Source organism: Anopheles stephensi, chromosome X, assembly GCF_013141755.1.
Source record: "Anopheles stephensi strain Indian chromosome X, UCI_ANSTEP_V1.0, whole genome shotgun sequence".
NCBI classification, from domain to species: domain Eukaryota; kingdom Metazoa; phylum Arthropoda; class Insecta; order Diptera; family Culicidae; genus Anopheles; species Anopheles stephensi.
Genome location: NC_050201.1, coordinates 8223645 through 8245911, shown reverse-complemented (window position 1 = coordinate 8245911; position 22267 = coordinate 8223645). Strand labels below are relative to the sequence as shown.

At 43.1% G+C, this 22267-nt stretch overlaps 1 protein-coding gene across 16 annotated transcripts in view; it reads left to right on the top strand.

The window, feature by feature from the left end:
- Nucleotides 1-22267, top strand: part of LOC118517412 (glutamate receptor ionotropic, kainate 2) — a 129174-nt gene extending 106907 nt beyond the window's left edge. For 13 of the 16 annotated variants that reach the window (XM_036063508.1, XM_036063506.1, XM_036063505.1 and 10 more), the window contains exons 14-18: nucleotides 16456-16654; nucleotides 16735-16966; nucleotides 17093-17208; nucleotides 17296-17452; nucleotides 21736-22267. In XM_036063508.1, coding sequence (XP_035919401.1) covers nucleotides 16456-16654; nucleotides 16735-16966; nucleotides 17093-17208; nucleotides 17296-17452; nucleotides 21736-21956 — 925 coding nt within the window. In that variant the 3' untranslated portion in view covers nucleotides 21957-22267. Of the gene's footprint in view, nucleotides 1-4273; nucleotides 4412-16455; nucleotides 16655-16734; nucleotides 16967-17092; nucleotides 17209-17295; nucleotides 17453-17890; nucleotides 20231-20293; nucleotides 21325-21735 lie in introns of those variants that run through there. The other 3 variants (XM_036063513.1, XM_036063515.1, XM_036063514.1) reach the window with 3 other exon arrangements.

Below are 22267 nucleotides of genomic sequence, written 5' to 3'. Positions count from 1 at the left end.
AAAATAATTTTAACCCAAAGTTCGCTCAAATCGCCCACCGTGCAAATGCGGTTGGGTGGGACGAGATTGGAAGTTTGGTTTTGAAAAATTGACACTATTCACTTGTCACTCGAATGTTGTTTTCCAGTTGATAAAGCAAATGGCTGACGCTTTATTCCTCCATGGGCCCGTCTTCAACCCGTTCCGCACCGCGAACTTCCTAACCTCAAACACTTCACTGCCAGCTAGCGGAGTGCTGCTGTATGATGAAGCGGTCGTAATTCATCACTCAAAAGCCACTTATCTTCTCTATACCTTCTTTCTCTCGGCCCATTCCGCTACATCCGCTTCACCGTTGCTCGGTGAGGAGCTTTTACCACGCGAAGCAGCCTGCTGCTGTGATTGTCACGGAGAAAATTATGCTAAAATAATCGGATACGAAGCCACGCGCACACTTACGCTCGATTCTGAGTTTGAGGAGGAATGTGAAGATATTTTTTGAGATTGAATCGTAAAACTATTGGTTCACCTCAGCATCGGAACAGCACACGTCTTGCCATTTCTAATTACCTGCCTCATACATATGCATTCCCACAAGCGCGCACACACACGTGATGATACTTTGATTATGTGTGGTAAAGGCTGAAACGAGCCTGCTAATGCTTCAAAAGGGGAACATCAAGGACCACTTGGCCTCGGTACCGTGCTTCTCATAATCACAGACACTTGATTGGAAGCTGGCAAACCATGGAGCGATGGAAATTTGGGATGGGAAAATGGTGATTGATGGGAGGCTACACGCTACACTCAACATTGTTGTCGAATCGCTCGTCAACCATTTCGACTCCCTGTATCACTAATGGCAATCTAATCTAATCTGCTGTTTCCTTTTTAATCATCTAGCATTAGCATCATGTATGATGGCTTTTATTTGCATGTGGTTGTTAACATATCAGCTGACAAATCAGTTGCGAGGCAATAGACCTGGTTGGCAAACAATCATTTTAAAACAAACAAAGTCGTCTCTCGTGCGACTAGCGCAACAACACGCTTGAAGTACGGAAACAGTCAAACACACTCTTCCTGTTTCGAACGTGTGTTCTCTTTCTCTCTCGCATTTTCAACTCATCTATCTTTTTTGTACAAATTTCTCACTCACTTACACCCACCGGACCCGAGTCGGTAAGTTCCGAAACAAAACGCATTCGAACGGGACAACCGAAACCGTACGAAATAGTCGAACGAAGCATACAAAACCCACCCGAGCGCACGGTGGACGCCGATGGTGGGTGAGGATGGGATTAAATTTCAATTTAATAAATTGAAGAAGCGATAAGTGAAATCTTAATCCACCAGTCAGGCTCCGCAAAAACCGTACGCTATGGCAACGTTTGCGAAAATGCGATCAACAAACATTCGAAGAGGATATTTTTCGATAACGAGCGAGCGAGAGAGAATGAACAGTGGGTGGAGGGATGGAAAAGGAGAAGTGGAAGAGGATAATCTCCCAGCTGCAGCAATCGTGCAGCACAGGATCGGAACATGAAAGGACGGCCGAGCACGGTTCTAAAAACGGCAAACAGCGTTTTTCCTTCTCCATCGCTAAGGTTCTAGACGAGGCAGTAAAGGGACGAGGGAGTATGTGTGTGTGTGTGTGAGGTGTTGAAAAAGGGAGAATGTATTCTTACGCTAGCGTTAACTTAAAATCTGATGCGGTGCGTTGGTGTATGTGTGCCTTTTTTCAAGAGTTTGCACCCGGGATCAAGCGAACGGCGAGATAATAAATTTATAACTCGATTGCCATATCCCTGTGTACACACACACACATGAGCATTTTTGATGCAGAAGCTCATCAACGATGTGGATGAAGCTTTGCTTGACTGACTGGTAGGAAAAGAAAAAAAGCTACACCGTGCTTAGCGATTACACGTGACACGCGAATCGTTTCCCAACTCAGGACAGTAGCGGCGCTCACTAGAGCTCACTATGGCTCAGCATGTCGAGCATAAGCTCAAAGTTATAATAGAGTTGGGACCAATAGCTATTTTTAGGCATTTCAATCAGAAAAAAACAGTTATCATGATGGTGCGAATCTTTAAGTAATTCTTTTTCGATTCGATTCTGAGTCTACTAAGGATTTAAATCTATGAGGTGACTGGTGAGGAATTGAATCTCTGAGAAGAATTACAGTAACTAATATTTCAATTATGCTCTTGAGAATCGATTTCTTTCTGATTACTCTTACTCACACATTTTATCTTTTAGAGAATCAAATTATAATTTAAGATTCAAATTATTACAGTAGGATTCAAATTCATTCATCGTTTAAAGTGTAGGATTCAAATATGTTGGGGCGACTATTGACTTATTCTTCACTTTGGGAATTAAATCTCTCTATTTCGGATACAAATTTCTGAAACGTGAAGTTAATTTTAAACTTGTTTTTTTTTCACAGTTATGGGAATCGTATAAAATTCCTGGTTCGGATTAAAATGTCTGTGGGTATAACTCACGCTTACTTTTTGTGAATTTAATGCAAAGTTGTAATTTAAATCTTCAATGGAATCATTCAACCTTTAATTTGTTAATTCACTCTCTAGAGAATCGAAGTCCTTGTGTTGTGATTTGTTGTGATTGTGATTGAGTTGTGATTGAAATTTGATTCACGATAATCACTTTTGTTTAGGAATCGACTCCTTGAATTGGAGTTAACTATTTTGTTGTTCGTTAATTCTTTTAGTATAAGAATCTCTGTATAATATTACAGTTTTAGTAGTCATGATTCGGAGAGTCTTTCTGAGAATCGAATTCTTGGTAGGAATTCATAAAATATGGAGAATGATAACTCCGTTTTCCATTACCTCTCTTTGAATTCCATTACCTCCCTTTCTAAAATAACTAGTAGAACAACTAGTAACTCTTTACAGAACTGATTCACTTGTTCGAGACGCAAACTCCTTGTTTGTGAATGATAATTATGTTTTTTCAATAATTTTAAAAGATTTGAATCTGTGTTTGAATCTACGAAGAAGCGAATAACTCTTTATCTTACTGATTCACTTTTTTTGGGGAATCGAATCCCTCCGTTTTCCATTAACTTATTTCGGGTTTGTATCTCAGTCTAGAATGTTACTCTCAGTAGCTACTAATAATTATAAGTCTTACTTACTCACTCAAAGTTAAGGATTCAACTCTCTGTTGCAAATAAGGCTCTTTTTAAGGGTTTAAATCTCTTATAAATCATAATTGCATTGTAGTCAAATCTGCAGTTTAAGCATTTCATATCCCAGGAAATATTTTTTTCCAACCATCTTTAACCGTTTCTATCAATCAATTTAATTCGGAAAGATTCAACTCACTCACCCATACTCATCGAACGCACAATACTCCCACAATGCTACTGTGTCGAAACTCAGCAAGGGTCTGCTTGGACTGTATTTTTTTTCCTTTCTCATTTCGGAACCATTACCGAAACAGTGTCATCTAATGAGCAACACCTTTTTCTTCCGCCCTCTTCCGGCAAGATGCTCCGAACCATAGCAAAGGACACATGCTTCATCATCACCGGTACACAATCGGTTTGTGCGCGTCACACCCTCAAAAGAAAACTACAAAACAGCAAATTGATAAAAGCTATTCCAGTGCACATACCGGATCCGTTCAGCCCCGTGTAACGATGAAGCAATTTTGATGGTGTGACTCTGTATGTGTTCGTGTGTGTGTGTGTGTTTGGAGGGTTGAGGTGATAAGGAATGAAACGCGAACATTCCACCCACTACGACAACATCCAATTGCAATCGTGTACGTCTACCTACACGTCCCCGAAATGCTGCTATATTTATCTACTACAATGATCCCTCATTTTGCTTCTAACACCACCTGCCCCTTCCTCCCCCACCTCAACCCTTTCCACATCCATCATCCCCTCATCATTGGCAACTCCTTCCAATTTACAAAACTTTTTTTCCTTCTTATGTGTATGCCCGTGCTTCTAGTTGCTTCGGGCGCCTTTCCCATTTTTCAATCACCGTTCCCACACCCCTTCCAATCAACCCCCTCCCCCCATCCAGAAGAAAAACAGCAAACAGGGATGTTATATGGTGGTTTTGATTGCTTTCATTTGCTTCACGGTCCGCGCACCCGACCCGCGCGGGACGTGCGGACCGGAATTGAATTGTCTCCAACGTTTTCTTCCCTTTTTTTTGCGTGTGCGCGCGCGAACCTCGCCAACACAACCCTGCCTCAACCCGCCTCATCGTTCTTGTTCTTTCTTTTTCACATCATCGCACCACAGCTTCACACCGTACGAGTGGGAAAATCCACACCCCTGCAACAGTGAGCCGCTGTTTCTGGAAAACAGCTTCACGCTGCTGAACTCGCTCTGGTTCACGATCGGTTCCCTCATGCAGCAGGGTTGCGATATTGCTCCCAAGTAAGTGCTAACGGTTGAACGGAGTATGGCGTGTTTGTTCATTCTTTCCTTCCTTCTTTTCCTACTTCCACTTCTTCTTCTACTACTTCCTATTATTTTTTTTCCTATTTTGTGTTTGCTACCCCGTTACCTTCGGTCCCCGGTGTTATGTATTACACCGTTAGTTTTTGTTTAAATTGCTGTACTCTTCTATGCTTTTCTATGTTCCATTTTCCTGTTCTTGTTTATAGTCTTTCTCTGTTATTATTCGGTTTTTGAGATGAAGTGTTTGCTTTAAGTTGCTTTGATAAAACAACTTATTTTTCACTCATTATTTCATTTTAAAACATAATCCTTTCTTTTCATTCATTTGTTACTTCGTAATTTTTATTTGTTATGTTTATTGTTTGATCTATTTTCGGTAAATCTTTTTCCATTTTTTTATTTTTTTTTTTTCGCTGTTAATAATTTTTATTCTTAGTTTCACAGTGTGCTCCAAAACCATCTTATTTATTCAATATTGTTTAGTTCTTTATGCTATTCAGCTCTTTTAATTTGAGCGTTATTTTTTTATATTATTCCATGATGTTCTGTGTACCTTTCATTATTTTTTATCACATGTTATCTATTTATCATCTGTTCGGTCTATTTTCAATTTTTATGTGATGGTTTTTTTTATATGTTTTACGTTGTATTTGATTATTTCGTCATCTTATAACTGCATTTTTTCATTCGATTTGGTTTGTTTACTGTACTTTTTTATACTCAAACTCTTGCCCATGACTTTTTTAATGAATTTATCGTGTTTTCTCGATTATTTTTGTTAGATGGGTAATTTTTTTTAGTAAATATCTTCTTTGCTATTTTTTTTTCTTATTAATTTTTTAACTTTTGTACAATTAATTCACATGTTTTTCATTTTGTAGAAAAAAAATTTCATAATCTTTTGTGCTATACATTTTTTTGTTGTACAATTTTTCTGTTTTTGTTCTCTTTACATTTTTATGTATCAATTTGCGCTAATTGTTAAGTACCACATTTTCATTGATTTTATTCACAATCTTATTTGTTGCTTATGATTTTATTTTGTTCTGTTTATCTCTCTTTCTCCTTTTCTCTCTCTCTCTATCTCTCTATCTATCTCTTTTTGTGATGCTTGTTAGCGTTTCTATTGCTTCAAGTGCTGTTTGGTGTGTTGTTCAATCTTCGTTCTCTATCTCGCGCGCGCGCTCTCTCGATCTCTCGCTCTCTCTTGCTCTCTCACTGTCTCGCTGTTGTTCTTTACCTGTACACAATCTGTTACCGTTCATCGTCGTTGTCCGTAGCTACAGGCTGCTACTACTATGTGTTGCTTCACTGTCGCCCTATTTCTAAGGATGTTCTGTCTGTACATAAAACCACCCCTTGACTCGTCAGCTCATCACCGCTTGTTGGGGCAAACCATGCAAACCAATTAACGGGATCAATTGCTGATCGTTGCCATAGTGATGAGGGATAACACATTCATCGTGGGTTGTAAAAAAAAAATCACCGCCCAAATAATAATCGATACCCGAGAAATGAAGTGGCTTCATTAAACATTGCGCAAGCTTGTAAATATTCATAGCGGTGACACAATTTTTCGAAGGGGCCATTATTTTCATTTGCTCTTTTCGATCCTTCTGGGCCCGATTCCGGATAGGTTCCCGGTTCTGAGAAGAGGAGAAACAAAAAGAATTAAAATAATTATCCATCCTCGATTGGAAATGGTGTCCTTGCAACTGGTAGAATGTGATGATGGCCTATCTGCTTAAGATTCCACCGGCCACCACCATGTTGCTGTCTATAAACTTAATTGGAATCCGACACCGTCCGGAATCGAGGTTATTATGTTGCCCGAAGCCCGAAACCAGCCAAAAATCCATCGGTGGCCGAGGTACCACCGTTGATGCAGAAGATGTCGCCACACACAAATCAATGCGACAGGCAGGGCAACCTGAACCTGATCAAAAAGCGTCTGCCGCCGTATCCTCATAGTCCTTTTCTACGGCTGCCTTCTTCGTCTTCTTCTTCTTTTGCTTGTGCGCGAAGGCAATCACCCAGAATCGCCCCGGAACGGCCATTGTTCGAATTCACTCCATTAGCAGTAAATTTTGTCTGACACTAACGCCATTTCCTTCAGCACACCCACACACACACACATTTATACATGTTAATGCATAAAAAACTAGAAAGAAAAACGCAAAAGCATGGTTGAAAAGAGGAGAGCGGGGCAGTACAGGGAGAGGCCGAAGGGATTGGGGGTAGAGCTGCACCACCCACAAACGCCCGAAACGCGCTTCGCTCTGATTTATTGACGATGGCGCTGTTACTAAAGTGTTCGATACTTATGGGAAGCTTCTTGTATGCGTGTAACTGTGTGACTGTGTTTGTGTGTGAGTAAGGCTTAAGGCAACAACACTCAGAGCGCTCTATCTCAGCATCGTTTTCTCCAAGTGCTGCGTGGCTGTAACAAAGAAGCTTGCCTTGCTTTCAATATTCAACGCTGATGGGCGGACGTAGAAACAGCATTGTGGAGACCTTGTAAGGCATGGACCAGGAAGCGCATAAAATTTAGCAACAATCGGAGCACAACCCCGTACCAATCTCGCTGTGTTTTATTACTACTACCGGCAACAATCCACTGTGGGCACTGTTCATCAGCATGTAGGGATAAAATTATTTTGATGTCTTTTTTTCCTTATAACGGCGTAGTATTAGAGATGTGATCTAAACATGTGAAAATGATTGTGTTTTTTAATTAAATCGCTTGATTTTGTTGCTGTTTCTAATTTTCAAATTTTTCGAGCTCCTTAACCCTGTCAAAAGAAGGGACTACTAAACAAAACACTGCTAAGCCATCTTGAAATGCATTATTGTTACTAAGGATATGTTTTATCATTATTATCGTTGCTTTACTTTACCTTTTAACTATTCCAAAAAGAAATTCTTCTTTAAATAAAACTAAAACATCATAAGATTCACAATGGAGACGCCTAGTACTTCATAATATTTGATTGTTGGGGTAACATTCAGGGTACTGACAACTGTTGGTTTTAGCCTCAAATCGTCAAATGACGTACAAAAAAATTGCTCATATCATTAAAGGTCCCACTGATATTTTATTATGCGTATCAATACTTAAAAATATTTTTTTAAGTTTTAAAAAATAAATCAAAACGGATCTTTAAAAATTCTACATTCACATATACAATATCAACCCTTTTATAATTTCTCGATTACAACCCAACAAAAGTCTAATATCTAGTAGTTTGCATTGGTTAAATCTTGAGCTCAAGTTAAACATATTACAACATTAAAAACTCCATGCTATTTTTTCGACATTACTTTCGACCAATGCTCACTGTGCAATGTTGACTCGTTCGATCAGTAAGTGTGTCAGTAGGAAAAGAAAGTGTGATGCTAGCGATTTTCACCCTACACTACGCCGACTAGTTGCCAGCTAGGGACTGAAAAATACCACCAAAATGTGAAACTATTTTCTGCACCAGCAGAACATAAAAAACGCACCCAAACACACTAAAAACTCCGATGGTATTTGCATGGCTTTGAAAATGCTGCTGTCTTGAAGATGAAGCAGTTGGTAAAGTTTCTTCTCTCACACTTTCCTTTAGCAACAGTGACATGTGCGGTGAAAGCGAAATGCTAGCGGACACCATTACACACATTCTTTTCACATCCAAACACACACACACAGCTAACTTTTAAACAAGATCACAACGATCGAACGGCGAACAGACTCGGTGTGGGTCCGGTATGTTTGTTCACGCTGCACAAAAGGGCACTCGTTTGACGAGGGCCTGAGAGCCCTCAAGACACTCGAAGCCATGTGTGCCTGTATGGCTGTGTGTCAAGGGCAGCACCGGTTCCCGGTAAACGACACCTCCTTCAGGGCTAATGATGAACCGACCCTTGAAGCGACCTGGTGCAATCCGGTTTGCATTTGCTGCACATAACAGTTTTTTTTCCGACATACAGAAAAAAACAAGCTATGTAACAATAAAATCTCGCCCTTAAATAGTTCACACGAAGCATTACGAAAGAGAAAGAGTGGGAGAGAAAGAAAATGGCGCTTGTAAATTTTTCCCATTTGTTTCAAAACCCCCACGGTTTTCTTTTGTTTTTGGTATAAAAATCAGCAGTAATGTTGAGCGGGGTGGCGAGAGGTGGGGAAGTAAAGTGAAACTATTTTTACAAACTTCACCACAAGCGGCACAAAATGGCAAACGATTTTTGCCAAGTTTTTGCCTCTTTTTTTCTACCATCCCGTCACGATGGAGGCGCCCAGTAGTTGACGGTGCGAAGTAACGCTAGGTTTCTCGCTGCGTTTTTTTCTTTTTCCATGGGTATCCCCCCCTCCCATTTTTCTCAAGTGTCTGTTTCAAGTGCTGCACCTGCTACAAAACCGTTTCATTTCGACCCGCTCCGAGCAACCAGTAGCAGCGAGAACTTTAAATTATGCAAATGGATTCGAAACAGTCGCGCAGCTCAACCGAAGAAAGGGGTTCGTAGGGTGGGTGGTTGGGTTTGCGGTCTGGCAAAAGGTGGATGAGAGGACGGGAGGCATACATTAAGCGGATAAAATGCACCAAGTACCGTGGTGAGGTACACTTTGGCTTCAAACCATCTTCAAAACTTCTCTGACACGCATTCGACTGTGCGCTGGTTCAGCGGGTTTTTATTTTTCCTTCGGTTTGACCTACCATCCCTGACCGCGGACAAAAACGGGGCTCGAGGATGGAGTATGAAGGAAAAAAGGCAGAACAAAAAGCACTACAACACAAAACTTTCCCACCACCAACGGTCGGCTTCGTGCAGCTAAACGGTTCACATTACACTAAAAGTTTCCGACCAATTTTCATCGACTCTCGGCTAAATGCGGTTACATGAGAGCATGCGGGTCGGATGAGCCACCCCAGATGACCGGACTGGGAAGGGGAATGTTTCCCTTGCCCCCCCCCCCCTCTCCCTCTCCCAGCCTAACACCGCATCCAACCTCACCAAAGGCTGGAAGATTCCTAACTCTCCAATGGCTTTGGCTCAAGTTACACAGTTTTTAGCCACACATTTCCATCGGTTTTTTTGGGAAAGTTTTCTTCCACACAAAAAATGCAGTTGATAGTAGTGTCTTTAACATTCCCGTGTTTGACCGGGGAACAGAACTACAAAGATCTGTTTCTGTTTCGCTTTCCATTGTGGTACATTCTCCCCTTGCTGACCGTTGGAATGTAATTTGTTGAGGCGGTTGTACAAGTTTTTCCTTGCCCAGTGTTTTTCTTTTTTGTTTTTTGCTCGCCAGCCTGTTAAGCTCATTACCACCGAAAGCAGCATCATTTAAAGCGTGCAACCTGTTAAGGCTGCAAAGGAACCTGGCCGGGCCACACGACATCATCCCGTAATGAAGAACACCTAGGAATTTTATTTTTTATGGTTGGTTTTCCCAACTCTGCCACTTTTCACGGGCTTCATTTTTCACCTCCTTTCATCCTCCCACCTTCCCTTCCCTCGATGATGGTATGATGAAAGGGCCCTGATTTCCCGGTGGTCGGCTCGCACATAATTTCGGAGGGGAAAATCCCACGAATAAATGGCGCAACGTGAAGCGGCTTCCTTCACTTAGCACACCGAACCGATGTTGTACCGCTGCGCTCAAAAACCACGCCGTGAACTTCAGCTTTTCCAGTTTTTACATTAAGAATGCGTACGAAATAACGTCGATTTATTATTCATAGTCTGTGCCATTCCTCTGTGTCTTTTTTTCTTTTTGGGTTGCTCCAGCATCGCGATGGACGAGGTTGTACTGGACTCTGAGGGAGAGAGAGAGAGAAAAAGATGAAAAGAGAGAAAGAGCGAGAGTGTCGCACATCATTTTCGCATGATGATGTCTGACGTAAAGCATAATGCATCCGTACAACCGTATCCGACAACCGAACCGAAAAGCAAAACAAAAAAGGACACCAATTTTGCAGCACACAGCACTTCCTCACTCGGTTTGCGCAACGGGAAATGTTTTGCATTATTATTTGCTTGTTAGGGGGGGGGGGGAAATATTGTTTCGTGGAAAAAAATAATCCGTTCTAGATCAACCTAAACCCACGGGAAAGTTGTCGAAAAATGTTTTGGCAAGAAAAGATTTCATGAGGAAAAGAAAACTGTGGAGAAGTGAAAGAAGAAAGTGAATAGATTTTTACTTGAAGTGTTTGTGATACAACAAAGCCAATTGCTTTGGCTGAATTCCAAATTTTGTACACTAAAGCCTTAATTTTGCCCATAGTAAATTAGTAGTAGGCCTAACGTACGGGGAGGCGGATGGGATTTGAACCCCGGTCCTGCCGTATGAAGACCGGCGCTGTCGTTCTCTCGACCACCGGACCAAACAGGAAAAGTTAATCATAACAAGACAGTTGAGAGAATAAGAGGCAATTCAGAGGGAGACACAGAAAGAGAGAGAGAAGAAAATAGATTAACAAATACAATCGCTATCCAGTTCAAGCCGAGTTGCAGCGGCTCACTAATAAGGACCTTTCCGTTCTTCCTGCGAACCAGCCATTGGGCCTGTATCGGCGATCTGCAAACCAGGACGGACCTAACGGGCGTTTCTTCTTTCTGGCCCCATCGCCATCACTTAACATCAAAAGCGATCACAAACACAAACTTTTCCCATTTTCCACGGTTTGGTTCTCCTTTTTTTTCGTTTCTTCTTTTCCTTTTGCTACTTCCGGCATCCTGCTCAACGGCAGAGGATACACATTGCGCTCAATTCTTTTTCTCTCTCCCACCCAAACACACACACGAACACAATTAAGGTGCTCCGTTGATTTGACGAATGAGCCTAGCCGGGCGCGGAGGAAATGAAATCGGATTTTCCAACTTTCCTGGAAGTCATTCTGTGCTCAAAAGGGAAACATGCCTCTTTTCTCGTCCTCTTCCTCTCTCTCTCTCTCTCTCTCTTTTTATCTTACCTTCTGATTGCTTTTGTACCACCCACTTCCTTTCCCTAGTTCACCCCTAATTTCTTCTCCTCTTCCTCTAAAGTCATCTCACCAGCTAGCGAGCGATGCCGAACACAGAACGAAGCAACTAACTGTTGGCACAGTGGAATCTGTGGACGGGGTTTATTAAAATTCAAACTTTTCCACGAATTTCCCAACCTGTACACTGGTCGACACCTTGCAGACCTGGTCTTGTTTTGTGTAGTTGTTTTGTTCCCGCCATTGCACCCTCACCGAAATGCGAAGGTATGGCGTCAATTTCCCGCATGGTCCGGGTTAAGAAGGGAAGCAAAAAAAATCCAAAGCTGACTTCAAAAAGTACGGCTTTACCATCCAGTTGTTCCTGGTTGCGTCTTTATTAACATTCCACTGCAAAATGATGGTGACGAGCCATCGAGCACTGTTCACACTCTTCGAAGGCTGGCAAACATTTTGCTGTTGACGTTACTTTGCAAACGCTTCGGCGTTTTTGTCCCTTCTCCAATGAACTTCTCTCGGGCTCACTTGCAACAAACAAGTTGCTGGACAGGCGCGAAACGTGGAAAACTTTTTCGACAAAACTCACCACTCGGCCAGAACAATAAGAACAAAACCATGCAGCACATAACCACCGCAAGGGCATGGTGGAAGTGGAGCTTTTAGGGCGTTCCTCTAGGCAAAATGGGCATGTCCTTAGGAAGCGGGAATGGTGGGTTTGAGGGAAGCAAAAGATCCACAGGCAGAACACCCAGCAGGACTAAAGAGCTGCTCCAGCTCCAAGTCCAAATGGAAATTAATCCCAACATTTTCGCCCGTACCGCACGGCCGATGGAGACGCATGGTCGGCTTCAGCGGAATGTGAACTAGAGATGGGCAACAAATTGGCAAAACAGCGGAACTGGTTCTGGATGGTTTTCAAAAACCATAAAAAAAAATCAGTTCCAGAACGTAGATTTCAGAATTCAGTGAACCCATCACTAATGTGAACCAATACTCAAGCCTTATAAGGATCAAACCGAGAGGAGAAGACAGGAAGACAGGAGGGTTAGTGGAAATTTGAAAAGTTTACTCCCGAAAAAAACACACTTTTACGATCCTTGTCTTGACTTTGACCCGGTCAGTTCCGACGCCATATCGGTACGTGTGGACGAGAGGGTGAGTTTGGAAACATCCATCCCCGCTTTTTCAGCAGCCCAAGAACAAGTCATCGCAAGGAAAACAACCGTTTTGAAGCGGCTAAATATTCGCTGACGGTATCGATTTCCGTATGACGGGGAATCCAGTTCACGAAAACAACGAATACTTCCATAGTTTTTGCGCCATTTTCTTTGCCATCCTCCCACAAAAACAGCGAGAACAAAACAATGGCCCAAAAGCAGGATGTGGTATGTACAAATGGCATAGTAGTTTCTGCGGGACTACGGTCATGCCCAAACGAATCTCAGCTGAAAGATCGCTTCTTCTGGCACAAAAAATGGCGACCAGAATCAAAGCGGACGTATGGACACTAACAAAAAAAAACTTCCTATTTTCCCAGAGCTTATGTTACCCGATAGAAAAGTGATGAGGAAAACGTGGACGGTGGGAAATGCTTGCTTTGTACGAGATTTTTAACTCTCAAAACTTCCCTATTCTGTATGCTTTGAAGGCATCTTTCACACCCCACATGTGTCACACACACTCAAACACAAACATACTGGAAGCAATTCTAGGCCAAAATCGAACAACGGCGAACCATATCGATTAGAGCGCATCATGTTGCACGCTGCACATCAACGATTCACTTCAAACGGAAGTCGAACGCACCGTCCATAGACCTGCATAGAACAATTTTTACTCCCTTTCTCCTCTTTCTACTTCCGATTCGAACTTACCTTCCCGAGAAAAAACAACCCTTTTCGTTATTCTCAAAATCGTATCGGAAAAACTGGACAAAACACCGTAAGAGCTGCTGATATCCCCCATGTTTTTTTCACTCTCTCTCTCTCCGAATCATTTTCCTTCCTCGAACTATCCACTTTTCCGCGGAAAAACTCGATGAGATAAAAATCCTACTCCTCTGACCCACCACAACACAAGTGAGCGAAGCAAAATCAAAGCAAAAAGTTTTTTTTTTGGTTCGGAAAAACCCCGGGAAAATGCAAGACGAGTGCAGGTATAATTTTCTCCCTGTTTCAGATTGTACATTTGCAAATCAAAGCTTAAGGTGCCTTTTCTCTTCTCCTCTCGCTTCTTCTCATCCTTCACCACAACCGAACACCAGATTTGCAGATGAAATCCTACTCCAACCTACCATAGTGACCGCTTCGGTGGAAGAGATGAGAAAAAAGGGGAAAACGTGGGAAACGAGATGATGGCAACGTATGGTACAGGGTGAACTCATGCTGTTGCATATTATTTATTAATCATTTGCATCAATCGGTTCTTGGGTAAAGCTCCCTATTTTCTAATTATACCAGGAAAGCAACAGACAGAAGGGAGGGAAAACAGAGAGGCAGAGAACAACACAAACAATGGGATTGTGGTTTTTGAACCGGCCGCCATATTTCCAGCTGAGTGGGAAAACTAACTCTGGACGATGTGCCCGGTGTGGTTCATGCTTTGTTCCGTAATGGCGGCGCGCCTTCACTCTCCTTTTCATCTCTCTCACTCTCTGTTAACAAACTTTTCAACACACACACACACACATACACACCTACAATGGCCTTCCATTCATTACCGTTTTATCCATGGATTAACAATAATAATGAAAACAAACAGCAACAACAACAAAAAAACAACCCTTAAACACTCAACCGGAAGCAGTTCGGTTTTCGATGGCATTTCCACTCTTTCTCTCTGTTCGCTCTATCCCACCAACCTCACACCCTTGCTTCATTTAGTTGTTGTGGACATGTTTCGCAATGTTCGTAACCGTAGGATCTCATCGGTCGTGTCGAAACAAACCGGACCGGGAAGCCGGGAACTCCACCCAAAAACACACACTCGATCGGTCATTGGCAGCGCGAACGGTTTTGTGCTCGATGAGCTGGAAAATGTTTCAGCCCCACTGTTTGCCGTTCCCCTTTGCCGATGTTCTTTCGCGCGGTAATCCTTGGCGAATGGGATTAAAATGAACAGCACGCCTGTGTGCCTGTGTGTGAAGGGGCGATTTTTTTTGTGCGAGTCCACCGGACCGACTGTGGTGAAACTCTGGGAAGCTTTAATGTCGTTATCATCCATCAAAGTGTGGTTGCTGCTCACGACTCACTGTTCGCACTGACCGTCATTTTGTGTTTTTTTTTTTGTTCTGTGGCTTATTTCATTTTCATTCTGCTCTCCATGTTTTACTACGAAACAGAGTATTGAAAGCTTCTTAGAATGTTAAACAAAGTGTGGCCTCGCGCACTTTATGAACGGAAATTACGGAAGTGAAGTGTTTGTAGTTGAATGTGCCTTTTTGTAATGGTAAACTGTAAGTGTCTTGAAATGTTACTCTGTCGTACTACAGCCTGAGATATCGTATCCACTTAAAGTACCTGTCGCGCTGAACGAAATGCAGACTATACAGGATATTTATACATACAGTTCTGAGACATGGACTCTGTCCATAACTAACGAAACCCGCTTAGCCGCGTTTGAGAGGAAGTTGCCTGAACCACAGTACATCTCGCATAAAGATCTCAGCATATCGTGCAGCAAATTAAACTCCCAAGGCTCGGATGGGCTGGTAACAAGAATGGCTCCAGAGGACCTACCACAAAATGCCCTCCTCTATTTGTCCTCCTTAAGCTTTGGAGAGTACCTTAGCGATTCCGAAGAAATAACTCGATGATCTCCCTTCCTGTGATATCTTTAACTCAGTCTTCTATTCCTTCTACTGAGTTGCCTTTTCTCTAATATACTCGGTGGTCTAGATCATGTTCTGTCGCTGTCCTTATTTGTCCATGCACTTTCTTGATGTTCCAATGAGTCTGAGATGTCTGTACTTCGTTCAATTTATAGTTCAGACTGCTACGTGTACTACACGATACAACACATTCTATGGATTGCTAAAGATAAGGAAGGGTGTTGCTAGATGTCTCAGAGGTTCTAGCCATGTCTGCTTGCAATTTCGTTTCCCCTGCATGACAGGCTTTTAGTTCTTAGTCGTGCAATATCGACATTGAATTCAGTGAGCAGTGATCACTCTAGTGTTATCATACTGTTTAACAACTCACAGAAGGTGATCTAGGACTTGGTATCCTATACTGGACAACTCCGGCAGGACCGGAGTTCAAATCCTATCCAGACCAATACCTGCTTGTACACAGAACTGACTATCTAGCTGCGGGAGGCCCTCTTGATGTTGTAGTGGCAAAGAAGAAGCAGAAGTCTTCATTTAGGCTCTGTTCCCTCAGGACAGGGTCAGAGTCAGCGTATTGAGGCTGTTCTAAGAAATGTAAAGAGATTTGCTTTTAGACATATATCATTGAAGGTTGGTAATATACACCCGCCATACGCCAGTTGATGCCTATCGTTAGCTCTGATGGTTTTTGTTTCAGCTAGATGAGCTCTATTTAGGTCGATGTATTCAGACCATCATCAGATCATCAGCGCACCAGATCTGTTAAAATCTGTTTCGTTGAAACTTAACAAAAAACCTTCAACTGAACAGCTTTTTGAATTACTTCAAATGATACACTACAAATGGCATGACAGCTTAGTCCATGAAATATATTCTCAGATGAAGTTATGTGATGTAAATTTACCAAATTTGTATATAAAACTGTACCGCTTATACGCTTCAAAGCTGTCATTCTATGTACTTCCGTGTTTGTTCTCTACTGTGTTTGTTGCTTTTCTCTCTCACAAATCGCTTTCACTCTATCTGTTCACCAATGGAAAACTCGCTCTAGAATTAGAAGAATATGTTAGAAAATTTACATAAAACATCCCAAAGGAGATAGAAAGCTTTCCTCAGCATAGGATTAATTTAGGTTTTGCTGTTCTGCAAAAGCGAAAGGTTTGACCAGCTCACTAACAGCACCCCTTTTTCTTCCTTCTTGTGCGCACACGTCACCGCACGAAACGAAGGGCCGTATCGACACGGATGGTTGCCGGGATGTGGTGGTTCTTTACGCTGATCATGATCTCCTCCTACACCGCTAACCTGGCCGCCTTCCTCACCGTCGAGCGGATGGACTCCCCAATCGAGTCGGCCGAAGATTTGGCCAAACAGACCAAAATCAAGTACGGTGCGTTGCGCGGTGGCAGTACGGCTGCCTTTTTCCGGGTAAGTGATCCGGTTCCTTTGGCTTTGGCTAGCTTCATCCTGATTTTGCTTTGTCTTTTTCCCCCTCCCCTTTGCTCTAGGACTCAAACTTTTCCACCTATCAGCGCATGTGGTCGTTCATGGAATCGGCCCGCCCGTCCGTATTTACCGCGAGCAACATTGAGGGTGTGGAGCGGGTGGTGAAGGGTAAGGGTAGCTACGCCTTCCTGATGGAGTCCACCTCGATCGAGTACGTGATCGAGCGGAACTGTGAGCTGACGCAGGTGGGCGGTATGCTGGACTCGAAGGGCTACGGAATAGCGATGCCACCAAGTGAGTATTTACGATACGCAAGGATTGCATACCCTTTAGGCGCAAACCTTGAGAGCGTCGGAGCCGCACAACAAGCGGGCAGTATTGATAAAGCGAAATGCTTATTTTTCATTCAAACCCACGCAGATTCACCCTTCCGTACGGCGATCAGTGGCGCGGTGCTCAAGCTACAGGAGGAAGGAAAACTGCACATCCTGAAAACACGCTGGTGGAAGGAAAAGCGTGGTGGCGGTTCCTGTCGGGTATGTGCCCTTCTTCTGTCTCTTTCTTCAAATATTTAGCTCTTCATTTCTTATTGCTCCGTCCCTCTCTCTCTCTCTCCCCTTCAGGACGACACGTCAAAATCGAGCTCGACCGCGAACGAGTTGGGGCTGGCGAATGTGGGTGGCGTGTTCGTGGTGCTGATGGGCGGTATGGGCGTTGCGTGCGTTATCGCCGTGTGCGAGTTCGTCTGGAAAAGCAGAAAGGTGGCGGTCGAGGAACGGGTAAGCATTACACCATTTCTAGCTTCAATCAACTCCCCCAATCCTCACCCCCCCCCCCCCAACCCCCACCTTCCTCTTCGCCTCACCATCGCCTAACTCCCAAGTTTCCAAGCTGTCGGTTGTGTCACCCCCCGGTTCCTGGCCAGCTCCATGCTCCAAACAGCCACCTGTAACTGATCTCCACTGTACCACACACCATCTTCTGTCATTTATCTTCTCTTTCTCTTTTTTCTCTTTCTCTCTCTCTCTTTCTCTCTTCGCATACCATTTTCCAACATTGGAATGGGGTTTCGGGGTTTTGGTTCATGTGTTTTCGGGTTATGATTTTGTCTCAAACGGTTTGTAACGATGATTTTCCCCGTGTATTCTTCTACATTCTTCTCAATCTGCTCCATTTTCCTTGCCCTTGTTGGTTTGTTTTACCTTTTTTTTGCCATAGGAACCGTACCAGAAAAAGCATCCTAAGGAGTGTAGATTTGAATAGATCTACTGCTAACGTTGTAGTGTATGATCAACTCCCAGAAAGGGGTTTTCATTTAGCTCACCACGGGTACATCGTGAGCCCTTTTAATGATACGGTTTTGCTTTTTTGCTACCTTAAATACAAACCATTACAAACATTTAGTTACTGTACAATGCTCAAGTAGAACATCAGCGGGAGAAGACACATCCAGGAGTTTCAATCCATTTGCTTCTATGTTGAAACCATCGGTAGACCAACTTCCTTTACCAACTTCATACCATACTGCTAGATAAATAAAATTAGCTCATCAACACTGGTAGTGGTGGTGATGATGGTATTGGTTTCCGTTTCTGCCCGGACCAACTAGCCAACAAAACGAACAAAACGAAAACTAGCCATACAACAACAAAAACGGGGACCCTATAACACGAGAACCAGAACATCCCCTTTGCCCATTGTACCGATACACACACATGTAGCAGTAATTTAATGCTGAAAGGTTGAGGAATTGTGGAAGTAATGTTGTACAATATAATCATTTCATTGATTGTTTCAAAACCGAAACCAACAAACCAAAACTACAGCGTTTTGATCCATTTAGTGGAGCTGGTTAATCAGTCAGTAGAATCGATTCAAAATCGATTGGAGAATGTTGCAAGCTCGCTGTGGAACTTTGCAATCATATAATGGAGTTTTGGCCTATCGGAGAAGTCCTCCAAACCACTCACGGTCTAGCGTCATCATTCAATCCAGCATCCCTGTCTTTTCAAGTGGACGCTTCAACGCCATTACGATTTCACGGGCTGGGTTGTCCGGTGCTATTCTCCTAACATGATCAGTCCATCGGAGTCTGGCGAGTCTAATACGCTCTGTACTTATCGAAGAGCTTTTCTTTGCAGCGTCTCCACCATTGTCCTTCCACTCTTCCACGGGGCCAAAGATCCTTCTGAGCATCTTGTTTTCTAATGAAGCTAAGAATTTAACGTCTCAAAGGCGTATGAGAGTATTGAGACTATATATGCTCTATACAGTCCTAGCTTTGTCCATCGCACCACCATCTACCTTTCTGGCGGACATTTCTACGGCTACGCCCCATTGACATTTGCACCTTCGAAGTATCCATTGATCCAGGTGCAAAGCGGCCTGAGTCGTCAGGTGCCATTTTTATGACATGACCACTCCACCGAAACCAAGCGAGTATGAGCCGCTATACAGTAGTCAAACCTCAGATAGAGAGCGGTGCGATCACCTATCTCAACGTCTATCTTCACCCCGTATATCAGCGTTTTAGTAGTGAGTGGTTTTCGCCTCATAGATCCATCCCAAAGTCTTATTTTTTTAATTTTCGATCTATTGGAATGCCTGTAAGGCATAGCAAAATCTCAGATCCAGTAATATCAGAGTATGCCAGGATCACTGTCGACTTGTTGAAGATGCGCTACGAAGGTCCCAACTCGTGAGTCTCGGGTGACCTTTTCTAGCGCATCAGATTGAAGAGCAGACTGTCGAGCGAAATGTGCCCTCTTGTTTTGGTAGACTCATGGTGAGAACAATCAGCCTTGAGGGCTTTCTATGCTTTCTACGCCTCACGGTTCTACCATGATTATGCTTTCATACGCGGCTTTAAAATTATTTAAGAGATGTCCAGGGTGAAGGTGTTGCTATTCTGCCATCTTCTCCAAGATTTTCACACATTGAAGATTTGATATCCGTTTCCCCACATTGCATACTGCTAGGGGAATAATTTTCAAATTTTAAATTACAACCAAACGATTGAGTGACATTTCGCAATTTATCAGTTTGACTGGTTTGGTCCTTAGGCTCGACCGAAAATCCACAACATATTGCAAATAACCTTTTCCAAACATGCTGCGAGATTCCATTATATGATTGCAAAGCTTCACAATCCCATTTGAAACATTCGTCTGAGTGGCGCAACAGAAAACCCTGTAGAGGTAGATTCCGCATCAGCAACCAGACCATTAGTAGAGTTGGTGATGGGTTGAGCCAGCAGGCTCAAAGCATGTAGAGAAATCATTTGACACGCCATCAAACCACACTATGGTTTCGTCGACGGAGAGAAAAGCAACTAAATAATTGTAGTGCGAAACACTTTAAGAGAGAAAAGGAATATACAAAAGTAGAACATTCGCGTTCATTTCGTTACAACTGTTATTTACCTTTGTTTCATTTGCCCTCCATTACTTTTGTGTTTTGTTATGTGTCTTGTTCGTTTCTGCTACTACATCTTCTTTACTCCTTTTTAATTTCTTTTTCTTTTAACTTAACCATTTTTTTCTCTCTTTTCTCTTCTTTTTTACGTTTTCTTTATCTGTTTCGTTATCTTCTCTTTCACTATAAATTGCTATTTTTAAACAGTATTAGGTAAATGCAAACATTGCAATGGAAACCTGAAACGACTGACAGACAACCAGCACGAACTAAACCAAGCAGAAGCGGAAAGAAAATTGCACCCATTCACACACCCATACACACAGCAAAATACCCATGTACAGTTGAAATTGGCAGTGTAGCGGTAATGGTTCGATTCATGGCATTCCGTAGTCCTAGGCACTGGTGTGAGGCGTGTGGCGAAGATGGCAGGAGGTTAGAGGTGCTAAACACCTCCCGCATCGAAAAAAAACACTCACACATATTAACGTACCCTAGGATAGTGCAATGAGCAAGCAGCAGCAAAACAGAGGGAAGGAAGGATAAGTTTATAAAATATAATTCAAACAAAACCCCCTTTAAAATCATAACCAGCAGGCAGACAACAACGGCACTGTGTGTGTGTGAGTGTTATCGTTCTTTTTTCTTGCTCGTTTTTGTTGTCATGGAGGACTCTGAAAACCAGCGAAAATGCCGCGGGATAAAATCGAACGAAATATTAGGGAATTTTTTACTGAAAAAAACCATGTAGAGTAGTCAACGACAATTATTAACATTCTTCAGATACATCGTACGCCCCGAACGCGATTGTAGGAGTGCGGTTTTCCTGTTTGGGGTCTTTCCCTTACGCCTAATTTTCCCCCCCCGGGTGGGTGAGTGGGTTAAGTGGGATTTAGTTGGAGGAGAAAGAAAAAGGAGAAACAAAAAGCATGCAAGAGAGAGAGAGAGAGAGAGAGAGAGAGTGAGAGAAAAGCTTCAGATATTGATGAGATCAATGTGTTTTTCGTTTCGTTACTTGGAATGCTGGAGTAGTCACCCACCACCAGGGACAGTTGGCGTATGGGGAAAGTCACCCAAGAAAATTGTAAATCAGCCTGAAGGGCGCGTAATTTTAGCGTAAGAGACACATGCCAGAGAAAGGCAAAAGGCAGTGGAAAATAAGGAAAAACAGACAACAACTTAACAACAGCATGGAGTAATAAAAACAAGGAGTGAATTCTATTTCGGAAAAATGAAAATTTCCTGTAATTTGCAGGGTTTTATGTTCTTTTTTTATCAAGTTCCGTTTCTTTGTCCTCCGAATATCCTCCGAAATCGAAGCACATCCTTCTCGCGATTCCTTCCAATCCTTCAATGTATCTCTCGCTCTCTCTCTCTCTTTCTCTCCGGTCCTTCCTTATATTTTCTTCTTCTTTTTCCTGGCTTCTTCTTCTCTGCTTCTTCTTCTTCTTTCACTGCTCTTCTACTCGTTTTGCTGCGTGTCTGGTTGCCCGATGATCATCTGTAAACTTTCGTTTGCATCTGCATCTGCATGGATCGTTTGCGGGTGCTGGGATCGTCTTCCCCCAGGAGGTACGTTGCTGAAGTAATCAGCTGGCCAGGTAACTCATCGAACAGCTCACTTCTCAACCTTTCCTTTTTCTCGCGCAAGGTTTCGCTCTGCTCGGAAATGGCGTCCGAGTTGCGGTTCGCGCTGAAGCGAAACCGCAGTCAACCGAAGCAGGGCAGTGGTAGCGCCGGCACACTGCGCACCGCATCGTCCCGTGCGTCACCGAAGGACTCGTCCGAACCGTCGTCCGAGCATGCCCGGTTCCATCCGCTCGGACCACCGTACGCCCAGTACGAGTTCGACCCGAAGGCCGTCCCTTAGGTGTTGCGGTGTCCCGAGGGCTCCTGCTATCGCGTCGATACGATCGCGCGCGGTACGGCCTGCCTCGGGTCGGTCACGTACGCCGAGTATCACTTCTGATTCCTGCGGCCCGGACAACTGATCGTCTGCCCACCCGTTTCGACTGGCCTGTGCGTACTTGTGTTTTTCTTTTGTTGGTCTTCTGCTCCGCTACTGATACTCTGGCACACTGTATGTGAATGTATGCGTGTTAACAGTATTTAAAAAAAAAAGCAAACACACAACCTAATGGAAATAAATGTGGATGGCACCTATGATGGCATGTAAAAGCA